Source organism: Phyllobates terribilis, unplaced genomic scaffold, assembly GCF_046119375.1.
Source record: "Phyllobates terribilis strain yellow unplaced genomic scaffold, ASM4611937v1 Scaffold_4__5_contigs__length_816908805, whole genome shotgun sequence".
In the NCBI taxonomy this organism is placed as follows: domain Eukaryota; kingdom Metazoa; phylum Chordata; class Amphibia; order Anura; family Dendrobatidae; genus Phyllobates; species Phyllobates terribilis.
In genome coordinates, this window is record NW_027362764.1 from 473,537,253 (window position 1) to 473,556,681 (window position 19,429).

Sequence of the window (19,429 nt, forward strand, 5' to 3'; positions counted from 1 at the left end):
CTTGGAGATGCACTGCGCATGTCCAAGCAATCTTCCTGCTCTCTGGTGACCCGGATGTTGTCATGACGACATCGGGTCGTCATGGCAACACCCGGGAAGCCTTTGCAGACTGCGCTGGAAGCCGGAAGAGGAGGTGAGTATCGCCGATCACCTCCCCTTGCCCCCGCAATGCCGCGATCGACTTCGATCGCAGCATCGCGGGGGTTAATGTGCTGGGAGCGGTGCAGGACCGCTCCCTGCACATAGTACCGGGTGTCAGCTGTGACAATCAGCTGACAACTGGCGGCGATCGCGCCCGCACAGCCTGTGTGCGCGCGCGATCGCGATGACGTACTAATACGGGTCTGGCTCTTAAGTCCCAGGGCACAGACGCGTATTAGTACGTCAGATGTTATTAAGAGGTTAACTATTTTTTTTTTTATTTGTTTATTAAACAGCAATAATAATAATAAAAAAAGTACACGTTTTGTATATAACCAATATAACGTATACACACTCATCATAATAATTATAAGAAAACAGCAAGATTGCATAATGAGTTATTTGTATAAACTTCAATTCCTCAAGTCCATATTCTTTTGCGAGGCTAATGGAACAATTGAGGAGTAATTAAAAGACTCATTATTCAGATTTATATATGTTTGGTTAAACATAACTCAGAATGACACAATATATCCAACATAACTATCATATTCTTAAAGAACGAAAAAACTAAGACTACCCTGCCGCCAAGAGCGATTTCAACATTGTTAATGAAATTATGATACTATCAAGTGTGAGTCAATGTATTCTTTACTACAGCTATTATAATGGTACCGGACCATTATCAACGTGTTGATATAGTAAGGTGAGAGGAGTTCCACACATCCCAAATCTTATTGAATTTCCCCAAGCAGCCTTTATTCTGATACACAGTCCGCTCGTAAGGTATAATTGAGTTTACCAGCCCAATCCAAGCTCTGAGAGACGGATGTAAATTACCCATCCAGAGTAGGGCCAATATTTTCCTAGCTAAGAAAAGCGTCTCCCGAAGGAAAATTTTAACATGATATCCCCATATCTCTTCATCTAGCACACCAAATAAGCATATTAATGGATTAAGAGGAACAGGAGTAGATATAAGGGAGGTTAACAACGAGGTTACCTCATTCCAAAAGGATACGATAACTGGACATCTCCACACCATATGTATAAAATCTGCATCCATTGTATGGCATCTTAAGCATTCTGAAGTTTGAGACCGTCCCATTCTGAATAACCGTAACGGGGTCAAGTATGATTGGTGTACTATATATGATTGGGTCATTTTGTTATTAGCCGATGGGGACACCTTGGTTGGAGATTCAAGAATCTCCTCCCAATCTTCATCTTGGATATCAGGAACGAGGAGTTTCCATTTTTCTCTTACTGTCAAAGTAGAATCAGTACTCATGGACAACATGTATGTATATAAAGTGGAAATAAAACCTTGGGGACCTTGTGATTTAAGGATCCCTATTAAAGGGAAAGACGATATTGTTTGAGTTGTATTTAGGTTATGTAAGTGTGATTGAATTGCTGCTCTGAGCTGTAGGTAGCGAAAAAATTGGGGCCTATGGATTTTGTATTTAGTTTGTACTTGTTCAAAGGACATTAGGACACCGTGATCATATATATCTTTAACCAACGAAACATTATGCAAGATCCAGAATTGAATGGACAGGTGGTTTAGTAGCACTGGGAAGTATTATTCCATAATGGCATTTCAGCTATGATGCCATCAAAGCGAATCACTTTTTTAATTTGTCTCCAGACTGATCGTGCCAATCAGAGTAAGGGTAATAATCTAGGGGTATTAGGTTTATCTGTTTCTAAAAAAAAAACAATAGGCAATCGACTTTTGCAGCATGGGCCAAATGGCTCTTCGAATTAGGTAGGTAATTATTGGGCATCCACTTACTCAAAGCTTTGATTTGCCCAGCCAAATAATACAAAAAGAAATCCGGCAGTGCCGCTCCTACCATTTGTTTAGATCCATGTAAGGCGGACAATTTAAGTTTGGGTCTAGTCTTCCCCCATATAAAGGACGAGATTAATGAATTTAGGTTTGAGAAGAAAGATTTAGGAATCACTACTGCACTATGCTGGAGGGAATAACTGAGCTTTGGAAGTAGAATCATTTTAATCAGGTTTATACGTCCTGAGACAGATAACGGTAATTTACTCCAAATGGCAAATTTAAGCTTGGTGAGTTCTAACAACGGGAGAATATTAAATTGTAAATCGAGTCTGCTGTGTTTTTATATATTTATTCCTAGATATTTAAAATTAGATACAATAGGCAGTGGGGATAACGTTTCAAGGTGATCCATTGGATCCTGGGAAAGAGGCATTAAAGCGGATTTATCCCAGTTTATGTATAATGCCGAATATTTACTAAATTTGTTTATAGTGGTAATCACATGTGGTAATGTTTCTTCTACTTTATCCTTAAATATCACCATGTCGTCAGCATATAAGCTAATAGTGTCTAAACGGTCAACTATAGTTATACCCAGAATGGCTGGAGTGGATCTTATACGTATCGCTAGTGCTTCGATTGCAAGAGCAAAGAGGGCAGGGGAGAGGGGACACCCTTGACGCGTTCCTCTTGCCAAAGAGAACGACCCCGATAAAGAATTGTTTATAATTATTCGGGTTTACATTTTAACATTTTCTGGTTAAAAAAAGCCCTTTAGTTATGAAGTTGTTAAAAGAGCTTCCTTAGCTCCCCAAGATGTAATGTAGACAATGCAGAGGTGCTCACGTCTGTCCAAGCAACCGCCCACTGACTATGCAATGTACAGGACACCTGTAGCACAACGAATCGAGCTGTTCTGGTGTGCATTAAATCAACTGATCATTGGGGGTGCCAGAAGTCAGATCTCTACAATAGGATATTGAAGAGTTAATAAGGTAGAATATTGTAAAATAAAATTACTGGAAGACGTCTTTCTAAATGATCTTAAGTAGATTTCTACATGTTACATTCCCCAACATTGAACATTGAAGTTGCAACAAATCAAATAATACAGAGACGTGTTATTGATCTGCAAATGGTGAAAAACAATTTTCAAAACATACTGATTATTCAGTATTGAGTGCAAGTGCTACGTGAAGAAATATACACACTTACACGTCTTGGCATGCTATCAATGAGGTTATTAATGTTGTCTGAGAAATGTACTGCAACACTAAAAGCACTTGGGCAGGCAAATCATCAAGATTCGCTGCTGGCAGCTCCCTTTGCGATTGCTGACAAATGACATCTCAGATGTGCTAGGTTGGAGACAAGTCCAGAGACATTGCAGACCGTTCCAGCGGTGCGAGCACTCATGGTCCCGGAGCCCTGGTGTAGTGGAATGACACATGGTGCCCAGCGCCCAATTAGCGCTGGCATCACTGTCCCCGCCGTCGTACATTTTGAACATGAAGAGGAACTCCGGGATACAGCTGATCTCTGACTTCCTCTTCATGTTCAATCCATATGAAGTGATGCCAGAGCTAATTGGGCGCCGGGCACCATGTGTCATTTCACGTGTGCGCCGACACCGCTGGAACAGCGCCAAACATCTAGTTCAGAAATGGAAAAGAGGGCTGGGTGGAGCGCTAGGGCACAGAATCCACAGGGGCAAGAGCAGTAAAAAACAAACCTTTCACTGCAACGCGTTTCGGTACCTTCCTCAGGCAGTATAAAAAAACATCTAATTCAAGAAGGGGATGTCCTAGTAGTGGACAACCCCTTTAATATACAAGACTTAGCCCCTATAAAAATCAAACATGTACAGTAGATTTTAGTAAATTTGTTTTAAAAAGAAAACATTTTATTACATACTGTATGTAAATCAGGAAGCTTCTTGCCATGAGCTCAGTGCAGCTTTCTGCCCCCTCAATTACCATCCTCGGCCCCGACCCTCCCCTCATGGTGATTGACAGTGATCACTTTGGAGCGGTGCCTGATCCAATTTTCCCACCATGCACGTCCAGCGGCTGAGCATCTGTATACACAGTGCTAGTACGTGCAGAGCTCCGTATGTGCAGAGACAGAGCTCTCATCTGTGTATTGCAGTCGGTTAGCTACACACAGGATTACAAAGCAGCGGCGGCCAATGGTGGCGAGTATGCGCACAATGTCAATGTATACATGCACAAACCTCCCTCTACTGTAAGTAATGGCTGCACTCTGTTGTTGGATCCTGTATTTAGCAAGTAGGTGTCATACACAGGAGAGGGATGACATTGTGCCCATTCTCACAGCAGATACTGCTTTGTAATCCCGTGTGCAGCGAGCGCCTGCTATACACACTAGAGAGGGGGATGAGAACTCCCTGCATACATTGACATGGTTTATGGAGGTGCTTGGCTGGTCCAGAGGCTGTAGGTGCAGGACCGGGGGTTTAGATAAAGAGCTAGCACTGTCTGACACAATGGGGGGAGTGGTGGTTGATGGTAATTAAGAGGGCAGAGAGGTGCACCAAGCCCTTGTCCAAAGTCAAGGGTGCACTGGAGCCCCCTCATTTACATACAGTATGTAATAGAACAGTTTTTCTATAAAAACACATTTACCATAAACTACAGTAAAAGTATGATTTTTATAGGGGCTACATCTTCTATGTAAAAAGGTCTAAATAATTACATTTCAGCTTTGGGGGTGAGAGTCCCTTTAATTGCCTTATCGCAGAAAGCTATTGTCTGCGATATATGTGGTAACTAATACTGTACATAGATTTCTTGCTTCACTAACTAACCAGATGTTGCATTCTCATACATTAAGACATCATTGAATTTGCATCGTCTTTGGGAGAACAGCCAAGAAATAAACCATATTACAAGACAGTCCGTGCATTAGGGAGATCAGAAATGCAAATGCTTTTCAAGAAGACATGTACTGCATATACAATCTTCAGAAAAGGAACACTTCATATTATAGATATGGTATATTAAGATTCCACATGGACAGTAAAATAATGTTTCCCACAAATACAAAAAAAATAAGAGAAAATAACTCTAGCCTTACAATATGCTTATTAGACCACACTGAAATATTTTATACACCCAACATATTGGGCATCATTGCACCATTACGTTTTTGGTCTCAGTCTCGCTCTCTATTGAATTCCCTCTTCCTTTTTCTGCACCATTTCCACATAAATTAATATTCGAGCAAACTAACTGCCTGAATTTGGATGATTTTTATCTCAAAAGGTGTGAAAGGCTTTGTTCACCTATCCCAATTTTTTTTTATTATTATGGTTCATTAAAATGAAATAACTATGCTTAAAATTGCCCTACCATTTTTTTCTAAAGACCATTTGTAGGCCTTTGAGTTTCCATAGTAACAGACTACAAAACAACTCTGAGTAGTCTGATCATGGAGTCATTCGTCCATCTATCATATGCCTATTTCAGTGGTCAAATCTTCACCACACACAGATATATAAAATACCTAAGGATATTTTCTGCATTTTTGCAGATTATTTTTTTTAACCCTTCTAAATTCTAAATGTACATTGGAAGTTTAAGGAGCTATAAAGAGAATAAAGGGATTGTCTGCCAAAATAGTTGTTTTTTACTTAAAGGGAGTCTGTAACATAGAATGACAGTTCAAACCAAATATAAGTGCTCGGTGCACCCATGGTGTGGCAAAACATTTATGGCCACCTTCCCACCTGCTTGTTTTCCCGACAGCTTTGGCTTTATAGAGCCAGAAAGGGTGCACCGAGCACCTATACTTGGTTTGAATAGTCACTTTGTGCTGACAGACTCCATTTAATTGAATATTTTGAGAACAGTTATAATAGAAGCAACACTTAGCATTATAAACGCCTCTTCCTTGATCTTGAAGTTATCATGTAGCCTTTGGGACTATAATTTTCAGACAGTTGAAGAACAATAAATTATGTGTATTCTATCCAATCAGGGCCGGCTCCAGGTTTTTCTGGGCCCCGGGCGAAAGAGTCTCAGTGGGTCCTTTTAACACATACACGATTCATGATGCACAGATACGGCGGAGAAATAAATATATAAATATATATATATATTTATTTATTTATTTATTACACATGGCCCAGCCTGCCCCCTCATCCTTCACATACGCAGACATATGCGCGCGCACACACGGTACGCAGACATATGCGTGCGCACACACGGTACGCAGATATATGCGTGCGCACACACGGTACGCAGACATATGCGTGCGCACACACGGTACGCAGACATATGCGTGCGCACACACGGTACGCAGACATATGCGTGCGCACACACGGTACGCAGACATATGCGTGCGCACACACGGTACGCAGACATATGCGTGCGCACACACGGTACGCAGACATATGCGTGCGCCCACACGGTACGCAGACATATGCGTGCGCCCACACACGGTACGCAGACATATGTACACATACAGACATACACATAGATAAAACAGACAAATATATATATACAGTCATACACACTGACATTCACATACATGCACTCACACAGACCCATTACAAGTATTTTTAATATGGGGATTGGGGAAGCCCCACTCACCTGTCCCCGGTCCAGTGTCCTGTCCAGCAGCTCCTCGGGTATGGGGCAGTGCAGGGCCCCCGGCGTGTCACAGACTTCATGGCCCTGGAACATCAGAGGGGCCCACATGCGGTCGGGTCCGGGCCCCTCCCGCCCATCTGTGCAGGACCTCCGCTCCGACGGTGTTTGATTGCCGGCACTCCCCCAGACATGGCCGCGCGCTGTGCGGCTGTGTCTGCTAGTAATGACGCGGCAGGAGCGACACACAAGCACAATTAAAGGTGCAGTGCCGTCGACCCTGCCGTGTCATTACTAGCAGACACAGCCGCACAGCGCGCGGCCATGTCTGGGGGAAGTGCCGGCAATCAAGCAGCGCCTGCGTCCCTGAACAGGTGCCGAGGAAGCGGCCAGGGCCCCGACAGTGAGTGGGCGGGTGGGTGTGTGGGCCCGGCCCCGACAGTGAGTGGGCGGGTGGGTGTGTGGGCCCGGCCCCGACAGTGAGTGGGCGGGTGGGCCCGGCCCCGACAGTGAGTGGGCGGGTGGGTGTGTGGGCCCGGCCCCGACAGTGAGTGGGCGGGTGGGTGTGTGGGCCCGGGCCCGACAGTGAGTGGGCGGCTGGGCCCCTCTGATTTTCCAGGGCCCCGGCACTTGCCCGGGTACGCCGGGTGCTGACGCCGGCCCTGTAATCCAATTTATTCATTTATTTTGCTTTCTTATATAGCACCATGATATTGCAGGACCCCAGTGCTATAAGGCCACCATGCTAGCCACTGAACCACCATGGTGCACTATCCCATCTCCACCTCCTGGATTTTTAGAATGTGTAAAACATTTTGAAAAAAAAAAAAATTGGGGCTTAGTATGTTTTGTCATTTCTGGAAGATTTGATATGACTGTAGCAGACACCAAGCGCATGCAAGCCCTGATCCTTTCCAGCCTTCATCATGGGGGCCTGCGGCATCCTGCAGTATATTTAATATTGTGTCTTGCTGTTGGTAAGCACGGCTGTCTTTTTTCTATCATGTTTTTAAATTATATGTCCTTTTCTGTTAATGCTTTGAACTTTATTGTGGGTACTACGCAAGACAATGAGACCTTTAATGTGGGTTGCGAGCTTGCATATTTTGGCCCAAGTATCAACCAACATGTAGTTTATACATCTTTCTTAGCTGCACAATTTTCATCTTTAACAGGGTGCAGCCAGGCCTTATAGTGTTGGTTAGGTGTATTGGGGTGTCTCTCCTTGTGGTGTGCACTTATATAGTGCTGGGCAGCCAGGCCCTTATAGTGTTGGTTAGGTGCATTGGGGTGTCTCTCCTTGTGGTGTGCACTTATATAGTGCTGGGCAGCCAGGTCCTTATAGTGTTGGTTAGATGTATTGGGGTGTCTCTCCTTGTGGTGTGCACTTATATAGTGCTGGGCAGCCAGGCCCTTATAGTGTTGGTTAGGTGTATTGGGGTGTCTCTCCTTGTGGTGTGCACTTATATAGTGCTGGGCAGCCAGGCCCTTATAGTGTTGGTTAGGTGTATTGGGGTGTCTCTCCTTGTGGTGTACACTTATATAGTGCTGGGCAGCCAGGCCCTTATAGTGTTGGTTAGGTGTATTGGGGTGTCTCTCCTTGTGGTGTGCACAAGATGGAAAGATGTCATAAATCATGACGAAAACTAAGGCAGTTCTGCTTACCTCTAACATAGGCCTGGCACTGTCATGTATAGACAAAATGTGAGTAATATTATTCTTCTGTAGCTGTTCAGTATCTCGAGCATCTGAAAGAGGAGACAGAAAAAAAAGTCACTTTCAGCCAAAAGAAAGAATAAAAATATTTTTGATTTCAAAATCATTGCTGTAGGCCTAAACCTCAAGCAGGATATTCTAAAATTGGGACTTTGATTACAGAAATGACCTAGTTAGCCCAAAAGAGTGAACTCTGATTAAATAGATAACATTCTGCCCAGAATTTATTATAGATGAATTGCAACTGGCATTCCTATTTTGGCAAAATTGAAAGTAACACTTACATAAGACAAAACAATCCGTATTGCTAAAGGGGTAGTAATGTAATGATGGACTTTGTGTACTTTGCTGACACAATGAGATACCATAGATTCATGTGACCTGAATAGCCAACTACTAGCCTCCGTGGTGATGCTTACATATACGGCATGTTACATCATCACTGCTGATCAAGATGCTATGCTGTATATTCATGTGACCTGAATAGCCAACTACTAGCCTCCGTGGTGATGCTTACATATACGGCATGTTATGTCATCACTGCAGGATAAGATGAATGCCTTATAAGCATGTGACCAAAGCAGCCCACCACTAGCCTTATGGGGATGCTTATATATAGGGCATGTTACGTCATCACTGTAGGACAAGCAAAGTGAAGACAGAGGTGGTAGATTTAACCAGAAATTATTGGTTATTTTATCATACTGTCTACAATTGGGATTTTTTGTTTCAAATCCAAACATCTCCTTTACTCAGTTGTCATTATCATATGTTCTGCAGATCACGACTGAAAACAGAGAGACTAAAACAACGAATACAAGAATGACAAGACACACGTTTTTGCCTATGCAAAAATATATAAGGATTAATGAGTATTCCAGTGTAATACAAGAGCAAGGTTTCTGGCCTGAAAGCCCTTTATCATGTCAAGACGCAGTAAAACGGGACCTAAACCGCCATGTGTATTTTTAAATTGTCAAAAAGTAGATTCTGTTCTATTTATATTAGTAGTTGGATTCTTCCTTTGGTTCTAGATAAAGGGACCAGCTGGGACTTGCATCACGTTGAAGTGCCTCATACAACAAGTGTATTACCACCAATATTGAAAACAGACTGAATCATCAATGCAAACAGTTCATCATTTCTCACCAGTCATTTGAGGTAACAATTTTTTTATACATATTAAAGTTAAGATGTCACAATGACAGTGCAAGAGTGGTGGTAATGACTTAGGGGAGGCAACCTTTTTATATACAGTGGTGCTTGAAAAATGTGAACTATTCAATTTTCCATAATACTGCATAAATTTGACCCAGAACTACATCAGATTTTCACACAAGGCCCGAAGGTTCATAAAGAAAACAATATAAAACAAAAGAGTCAAAATTATTAGACATTGTAGGAGGAAAATGATCCAATAGTTAACCTTAATCTGCTAATCATAATCTGAATTTGAAATGAAAGTTTGGCGTTTTCAATCAATGGGATGACAATCAGGTGTGAGTGGCAATTTAAAGCACAAGCATTTATCAAAGTATAATTTACACAACACGTCTGTGGAAGCGTATAATGGCATGAACAAAGGTGATTTCTGAGGACCTCAGAAATTGTTGATGCTCATCATGGTGGTAAAAGTTACAAAACCTTCTCAAAAGAGTTTGGATGCTACCAATCCACAGTTAGGCACATTGGGCTTGATTCATCAAAACTTTTACGCCAAAAAAGGTGTTATAAAAGCTTTGTAATGACAAAAATTGAGCGTAACTTTGAGTTGTGCTTCAATTTTGCTGCTTTTGGCATTTTCAGGACAGTTTATCTCATGTGCGTACCTCTGTCACACCCCAAAATAGGAGGAGATGGGATGAGAGGGAGGCGCGGCAAGGGTGTGACAACACAGCTCCTCTAAAGCCCCCATCTCACATAGCGAGATCGCTAGTGAGATCACTGTTGTGTCACGGTTTTGGTGACGCAACAGCGACCTCACCAGCGATGTCGCTATGTGTGACACTTTGCAGCGATCAGGCCCCTGCGGTGAGGTCGCTGATCGCTGCAGAATGTCCTGGACCTTTTTTTGGTCGTTGTCCTCCAGCTGGTCAGCACACATCACAGTGTGTGACCAGCGGGAGCAGCGATCAGGCTGGTAACCATGATAAACATCGAGTTACTAGGGGCACACGCGCACTTAGTAACCCGCAGTTTATCATGGTTATGAGCCTGCTAAAGTGAGTGGTAACCTCTCGCTCACCGTAGCAGAGTGGTAACCATGATAAACAGCGGGTTACTAGGAGCGCGTGTGCCCCTAGTAACCCGATGTTTATCAAGGTTACCAGCCTGCTCCTGCTTCAGCAGGCTGGTAAACAGGAGCAGGACATCGTGGAAAGATTCTTTCCACGATGTCGCTGCTCCCCTGATCGTTGGTGAGCCTGTTTGACAGCTCACCAGCGACCACATAGCGACGCAGCAACGATCCCTGACAGGTCGTATCGTTGTCGGGATCGTTGCAGCGTCGCTAAGTGTGACGGGGCCTTAATTCCAGTCAGGAGTAAGATTTCTGGTGTAAACGCCACTCATCAAACAAGAGACGTGCACTTCTTTATAAATCAGGAGCGTCTGACTCCACCACGCCCTCATCAAGATAGCCGAGAAAAGTTATGGATCAAGCTAAAGGGGTTGGTACTGGGCGAGAAAACAAGATCAGGAGGCAAATGCTAGTTCAGTGCTATGACATGCCCAGAGGACTTATCGCCTCATTTGCATATGAAATAAAATGTTTATTAATTGGGAAATATAGAAACAGGGAGAAAATGTAAAGGTCTCGATGGATTTACATTTCAAAGACCTGTATGCCCAGGTATGCAGTTTGGGAGGTTGATCCTACTGACAATTACCTTCAATCCATTTTAAAAACAAACAAACAAACCTGATTCCTTGTTCCAGGGGTGTGGTGGCATGCTTATGATGGTTTGGGGGTGAAACGGCTGTATTCCAAATAAGCATGTAACATTTCTACATACACTGCTCAAAAAAATAAAGGGAACACTCAAATAAGATATCCAAGATCTGAAAGAATGAAATATTCTCATTGAATACTTTGCTCTGTACAAAGTTGAATGAGCGGACAACAAAATCACACAAAAATCATCAATGGAAATCAAATTTATTAACCAATGGAGGCCTGGATTTGGAGTCACCCCCAAAATTAAAGTGGAAAAACACACTACAGGCTGATCCAACTTTGATGTAATGCCCTTAAAACAAGTCAAAATGAGTCTCCGTATTGTGTGTGGCCTCCACGTGCCTGTATGACCTCCCTACAACTCCTGGGCATGCTCCTGATGAGGTTGCGGATGGTCTCCTGTGGGATCTCCTCCCAGACCTGGACTAAAGCATCCGCCAACTCCTGGACAGTCCTGTGGTGCAACTTGACGTTGGTGGATGGAGGGAGACATGATGTCCCAGATGTGCTCAATCGGATTCAGATCTGGGGAACGGGCAGGCCAGTTCATAGCTTCAATGCCTTCATCTTGCAGGAACTGCTGACACACTCCAACCACATGAGGTCTGGCATTGTCCTGCATTAGGAGGAACCCAGGGCCAACCGCACCAGCATTTGGTCTCACAAGGGGTCTGAGGATCTCATCTCGGTACCTAATGGCAGTCAGGCTACCTCTGGCGAGCACATGGAGGACTGTGCAGCCCCCCAAAGAAATGCCACCCCCCACCACTACTGACCCACTGCCAAACCGGTCATGCTGAAGGATGTTGCAGGCAGCAGATCGCTCTCCACGGTGTCTCCAGACTCTGTCACGTCTGTCACATGTGCTCAGTGTGAACCTGCTTTCATCTGTGAAGAGCACAGGCGCCAGTGGCGACTTTGCCAATCCTGGTGTTCTGTGGCAAATGCCAAGCGTCCTGCACGGTGTTGGGCTGTGAGCACAACCCCCATCTGTGGACGTCGGGCCCTCATACCACCCTTATGGAGTCGGTTTCTAACCAATTGTGCAGACACATGCACATTTCTGGCCAGCTGGTCATTTTGCAGGGCTCTGGCAGTGCTCCTCCTGTTGCTCCTTGCACAAAGGCGGAGGTAGCGGTCCTGCTGCTGGGTTGTTGCCCTCCTACAGCCCCCTACACATCTCCTGGTGTACTGGCCCATCTCCTGGTAGCGCCTCCAGCCTCTGGACACTACGCGGACAGACACAGCAAACCTTCTTGCCACAGCTTGCATTGATGTGCCATCCTGGATGAGCTGCACTAACTGAGTAACTTCTGTGGGTTGTAGAGTCCGTCTCATGCTACCACGAGTGTGAAAGCACAACCAACATTCAAAAGTGACCAAAACATCAGCCAGAAAGCATTGGTACTGAGATGTGGTCTGTGGTCCCCACCTGCTGAACCACTCCTTTATTGAGGGTGTCTGGATAATTGCCAATAATTTCCATCTATTGTCTATTCCATTTGCACAACAGCATGTGAAATTGATTGTCAATCAGTGTTGCTTCCTAAGTGGACAGTTTGATTTCACAGAAGTTTGATTTACTCGGGAGTTATATTCTGTTGTTTAAGTGTTCCCTTTATTTTTTTGAGCAGTGTATTTTAACTACATAATAGTGCCCTATTGTTGGCGTTCCTATAGATTTCCAAAACCAAGCAGAGAGAGCAGCATGTAAATAATTATTATTAGAGCAGTAACGTCAGTGCTCAGGGTCAGAAATGGTATCCATTAGGGAGATTAACAACATAGCTCTGCTGCCATTATAGCACACAGAACAGGGTGAAAGCAAATAAGTTGAACATACATGAGGATAGTTATTATAGCCAGGAGCCTTACAAAATGTCTAATGAGATGTTGCTTGTGCCAGTAGAAAATGTATATGGGAAGATGAATCTTCCAGTTGCACGGACAGGCTTTAACAGGCAGATGATGATAGGTGAAATTAACGACTACATTTACCCTACACTCCTGGGCTCAAAGCTACAAGAGGAAGAGCTTTGCTAAATATTACTGCATCCTGGTCTATCTTCACGTATGGAATATACAGTGCATTGTGAAAGTATTTGGCCCCCTTGAACTTTTCTACCTTTTGCCACATTTCTGGCTTCAAACATAAAGATATAAAATTCAAATTTTTTTAAACTTTTTTAAAAAATTTAAAACTGAAAAGAGGGGTCTGCAATATTATTCGGCCCCCTTGAGTTAATACTTTATAGCGCCACCTTTTGCTGCGATTACAGCTACAGGTCGCTTGGGGTATGTCTCTATCAGTTTTGCACATCGAGAGGCTGAAATTCTTGCCCATTCTTCCTTGCAAAACAGCTCGAGCTCATTGAGGTTGGATGGAGGGTGTTTGTGAACAGCAGTTTTCAGCTCTTTCCACAGATTCTCGATTGGATTCAGGTCTGGACTTTGACTTGGCCATTCTAACACCTGGATACGTTTATTTTTGAACCATTCCATTGTAGATTTTGCTTTATGTTTGGGATCATTGTCTTGTTGGAAGATAAATCTCCATCCCAGTCTCAGGTCTTTTGCAGACTCCAACAGGTTTTCTTCCAGAATGGTCCTGTATTTGGCTCCGTCCATCTTCCCATCAATTTTAACCATCTTCCCTGTCCTTGCTGAAGAAAAGCAGGCCCAAACCATGATGCTGCCACCACCATGTTTGACAGTGGGGATGGTGTTTTGAGGGTGATGAGCTGTGTTGCTTTTACGCCAAACATATCGCTTTGCATTGTGGCCAAAAAGTTTGATTTTGGTTTCATCTGACCAGAGCACCTTATTCCACATGTTTGGTGTGTCTCTCAGGTGGCTTGTGGCAAACTTCAAACAAGACTTTTTATGGATATCTTTGAGAAATGGCTTTCTTCTTGCCACTCTTCCATAAAGGCCAGATTTGTGCAGTGTACGACTGATTGTTGTCCTATGGACAGACTCTCCCACCTCAGCTGTAGATCTCTGCAGTTCATCCAGAGTGATCATGGGCCTTTTGGCTGCATCTCTGATCAGTCTTCTCCTTGTTCGAGATGAAAGTTTAGAGGGACGGGCGGGTATTGGTAGATTTGCAGTGGTCTGATTCTCTTTCCATTTCAATATGATCGCTTGCACAGTGCTCCTTGAGATGTTTTAAACTTGGGAAATCTTTTTGTATCCAAATCTGGCTTTAAACTTCGCCACAACAGTTTCTCGGACCTGCCTGGTGTGTTCCTTGGTCTTCATGATGCTCTCTGCACTTGAAACAGAACCCTGAGACTATCACAGAGCAGGTGCATTTATACGGAGACTTGATTACACACAGGTGGATTCTCCTATCATTATCAGTCATTTAGGACAACACTGGATCATTCAGAGATCCTCACTGAACTTCTGGAGTGAGTTTGCTGCACTGAAAGTAAAGGGGCCGAATAATATTGAACGCCCCACTTTTCAGTTTTTATTTTTTTTAAAAAAGTTTAAAATATCCAATAAATTTCGTTCCACTTCACGATTGTGTCCCACTTGTTGTTGATTCTTCCCAAAAAAATTAGAATTTTATATCTATGGTTGAAGCCAGAAATGTGGCAAAAGGTAGAAAAGTTCAAGGGGGCCAAATACATTCACAATGCACTGTAGCTATTAGAAATATAAATCAAAGCAATCAAAAGGAATATGTCAGACCAAAAATATTCCAATGTGGACCTATTTAAATGTATTAAAAAAAATCTATAGACCAGGCTAGTACAGCATGCGGCCCGCCAAAGGATTTTTACGGCCTGCAAAGAATTGGGAGACACCAGTTCTCATCTTTCTGCACGGAAATGTATTTGCGTCTTTCCGGTGTTAGTTTTTAATATAGCACATTGATTGCATCCATTTGAGATGCGTCACTTACTTAGTCTGCTTTGTGTGGTTTGGGTAAAAATCACTATTTTTGTAGTCATGTAGTGCTCCATATTCATGAGTACTATACAACCCTGCCCCTCCACCGATAGGCATTTTTATGTCCATAGACCGTGTACACAGAAAGCTGCCAATCATTGGTGGTGTGGGCGGGTTATATAGAGTTCAGCATTCAGAGAACTGCTAAATCTGTAACAGATAATAGTGATTTTATCAAAATGACAACTAGCAGCCCAGTAAGTGATACATCACTGGAATCAGGGTCTCGGTTTCTACATTATGCGGCTCTCAAAAAACTGGTGACAGATTCCCTTTAAGTAGGAAAAACTGAATAGAGGCCTAACGTTAACACCATCATTTTTCCACCCCTTTATATGACTCCATTGTGGAAAAAGAAAAGAGAAATTATTAATTGCTTATAACAAAAAAAATAAAAATTAAAGGAATAAGAGAACAGACAAGTCTTGCACTGTTCAGCAACGCTTCTTGTTTCACCTAAATTTGCGTAATGAAAAAAATCAGTAAGTGGCACTTTATAAAGTAACAGCCAAGGGCACGGCACCTCTGAAGACCCTCAGCCGTTAGTGGCCTGAGCAATACATGGCTCATCATGACTCATAGAAAGCCAATTTGGTGGGTATATTAGGTAACATTACATAATAAGGCGTGAAAACATCTGCCTGGCAAAATCATAAAAAAACACATTCAAGTTAAATACAGTATTAGATCACATGTTAACAGCTTTATATCTCCACAGAGCGAGTCACAAAAATGTAACTTACATTTCTTTCTAATATGATAAGCCTCAAAAATGTAAAATTACTCTCAACTGTTTATTACATCCAATATATAAGTACTCCCTCTTAATGTGTCACTGTGAGCAGTGAGATTCTTTAAAAACTGTTCAAGAAAAACATTTGTCAGGCATAAAAATGCTTGATAGGTACAGGTCCCACTGCCAGGAGAATAAGAGGCCAAGACCTCTCTGATGATTCAAAATGTCACTGTTCCCATAGAAGTCAGAGAAAAAGCATCCGGCTCCATCATAACCCTTTAACCCCATCGCGCTGTGGCCAGTTTCCATTTTTTCCATGTTCTCCACCCCTTCTTCCAAGAGCCATAACTTTTTTATTTTTCTATCAAAATGGCAATATGAGGGCTTGTTTTGTGCAGGACAAGTTGTACTTTTGAATGACCCCATTGATTTTACCATATAATGTTCTGGAAAACTGGAAAAATTTACAGGTGCATAGATATTGCAAAAAAAGTGCAATTTCACAATTTTATTTTATTTACCACTATTCACTAGTGGTACTTACTAGTTCACTATATAGTAAAACTGACCTGGCAATATGACAGTACAAGTACACAGATCCCAAAAATGCATTAGTAGTTTTAGCTGATTTTTTTTTTCTTTTTTACGATATTCCAAAATTTTTTTCACCACTTAAATATAAACAACACAACGTTCTTGTGTCGCTATTTTCTGAGACCAGTAACGTTTTCAAGTTTCAGGATATGGGGCTCTGTGAGGGCTTACTTTTTGCACCCTGAGCTGACATTTTTACTGATACCATTTTGGGCTAGATACAATGTTTTCTTACTGCATTTTATTGCAATGCTGCAGCGGCTAAAAAAAAGTAATTCTGTTTTTTCGATTTTTTTTTTTCATTACGCCATTTACCAGATTAATTTCTTTTATAGTTTGATAGATCGGAATTTTACAAACGCAACAATACCAAATATGTGTATACTTTTACTGTATTTCATAGTCTCCTTAGTGTACCTGAAGCTGCAATCATCTGATCACTTGTGCTATACATGGCATTATGATCAGCACTGCTGGATATAGAGAAAAACCATGATCTCCTATGAACGCCAGCAAAACACTGGCTTCTACAGTAGGACTGCAATGACAGGCACGGCGGTTTCCAGCAGACCCCCAGCTGTCATGACAGTCCATTGGCGCCACGCGATCATGCCACGGCACACCGATGGGAGTGAGCAAAGAAGTGCTCTCCTGCCAATGCATGTTAAATGCCATTGTCAGAGATTGACAGTGAGATTTAACAGGTTAACAGCCACAGGCAGAGCTCTACCCACGGCTGTTAGAGGCACATGATGGCTGATTAAATCAGCCATCATATACAGGAAAAGATACAGGCTCAGCGTGCGAGCCAACATCAAAGTCAGGGAGCCACCAACATTGGAGTGGTGCTTTAAACTGTATAGGCTTTCCTGATGTAATTTTGAAGTTTATCTGAGATAGCCCATTGGGTGTCTACAATATTATTTCTAAAAACAGGAGTGAGGTCCTATATAATATTTAGGAATGGATATATACTACTCACACGATAACAGATAAAATGTTAACATACCTTTAAAATTACCAATGAACAACCCAGGAAGAATCTGTTGAAAATAAAAGCAAATTAATCCAGTACACCAAGGAAAAATGACAAGACTTGATATATAAGAAGATAAGTAATATCAAAGGATTATCATACAATTGAAAATGACATGTCTTGCTGGATCACAATAACCTCCAAGGGCACCTGAGAAGATTCGTGCTGAATCAGACACAGTGAGATTTATCATGAAAACCTGAGTCATTCCAGAGAAGGCAAACTTTGAAAAGCCGGCCACAAACTGTGCGTCTCAAATGACAAGTCCAAGAGGCCAGTCTTTGGGCTCTGGCTGTCATTCTACTGGTAATGGGGGTTTCTGCGTGACACTATGATGGGGGATGGAGGATGTGGTGCATATGGCTGCCATGGTAAGAAAGGTTGGGTACCACTGATCCAGTAGGTAGGACTAGGCTACGGGCCATATGTGGCCACTGGTAGTGGACACATTTAATGAATAGGGAGGGTAATTTAAAAGGACCCAGTAGGTCTAGATACAGGAGCATTTTTTATGATTTCATTTGCAAAATAGTTTGTGTGATCCAACAGAGAAATTAAATATTTAGTTGTAGGAAAACCCATTTAACACTTTGTGCTACTATCTGCCTCCGCATATAGAAGTGCTGAATAGTTTTATGTAAAAAGTTTTCCGCTTATTGTCAAGCTATAGTTCCTTGTAAACTTGAAAATATGCTGAAAACCAAGCCACCACTTTCACATATGTATGAAATCATACAGAAAAACAAAAGTGGGTCAGTAATTTCATTGTGAAATTCTAAAACATCACATAAAAGCAGTAGAATGGAAAGTTACACACATACATAAAAAGAATGAGAGCAAGGCATATTTACAAGTCAGACACAATTCTACACTAAAGCACTGGAAGAAATAAGAAATGATATTAGAGTTTAATAAGAAATGTAGTTATTTTGCTTGTACTGGACCGGAGATGAAGCCTGTTTCACAGTCCGGAGCAGTATTCACAATTCAGCTTGTTGTTGTGACAAATACTGTCTGCAAACAGACTGAAGTCATAGGTGACGCAGTAATTTTTTTCCCCTTCATCGGATCACACTTCATTGATTAGTTTAAAGACTATGAAAGCAAATCAAAAGACACTATATAAAGACAATGAACCAGTAGGGTTATGTGATTTGCTAGCTAAAACTAGCAATTTTAAATGCAGTACTGGACTATAACACAGTAAATAAGTAATGCAATTTACTGTAATTTATTTTATGTAGATTTTAGTGAGCTTTTGACTGCTGGGATCCCCATTGATCAAGACTAAGGTGCAATACATCTTTTAATAACTGCAATAATTACTCTTAGGGCTCATACTCATCTGCAAGAAAAATGGACGAGTGCAATCCAATAATAAAAAAAAAAAATCGGATTGCTCTCTGACTACTTTTATTCTATGATTCCCGGCTCGGATCGGACTGAGTAAAAAAAAAAAAATAGCAGCATCCTGCGAGTGGCCGCATATATTGGATGAGACTTGCCAATGCAAGTGAATGGATGCGAGAAAAAACATTGCACGGGACAAGGACCATGCGAGTGGCGTCAGATTTTTAGGCATCCATCTCATAGAAAACCCAAAATTTCATCAGTCCTGTACAGTAAATTCACAGAGTGAAGCAGCAGAATATAATAGATATATAGGTAGAAGAAAAAGAATAGTGTGGGGTCCCCCAAATTTTTATTAACCTACTGAGGGAAAGTGGATAGATGTTTATAGACTGGGAAGGGGGTGATGCCCATAGAGCTTCCCAGGCTATGAATATCATCTCACAGATATATACTTAGCCTTTACTGGTTATTAAAATGGGGGACCCACCAACAAAATGATGTGGGGTCCCCCCTATTTTAACAAACAGCA

General features: G+C 42.2%; 1 protein-coding gene across 2 annotated transcripts in view; it reads right to left on the reverse strand.

Moving 5' to 3' along the window:
* Nucleotides 1-19,429, reverse strand: part of DUSP22 (dual specificity phosphatase 22) — a 95,332-nt gene that overhangs the window by 43,752 nt on the left and 32,151 nt on the right. The window contains exons 2-3 of one of the 2 annotated variants that reach the window (XM_073678694.1): nt 17,521-17,554; nt 8,215-8,297 (exon numbers count right to left, since the gene is read on the reverse strand). In XM_073678694.1, coding sequence (XP_073534795.1) covers nt 8,215-8,297; nt 17,521-17,554 — 117 coding nt within the window. The remainder of the gene's footprint in view (nt 1-8,214; nt 8,298-17,520; nt 17,555-19,429) is intronic. The other variant, XM_073678695.1, reaches the window with a different exon arrangement.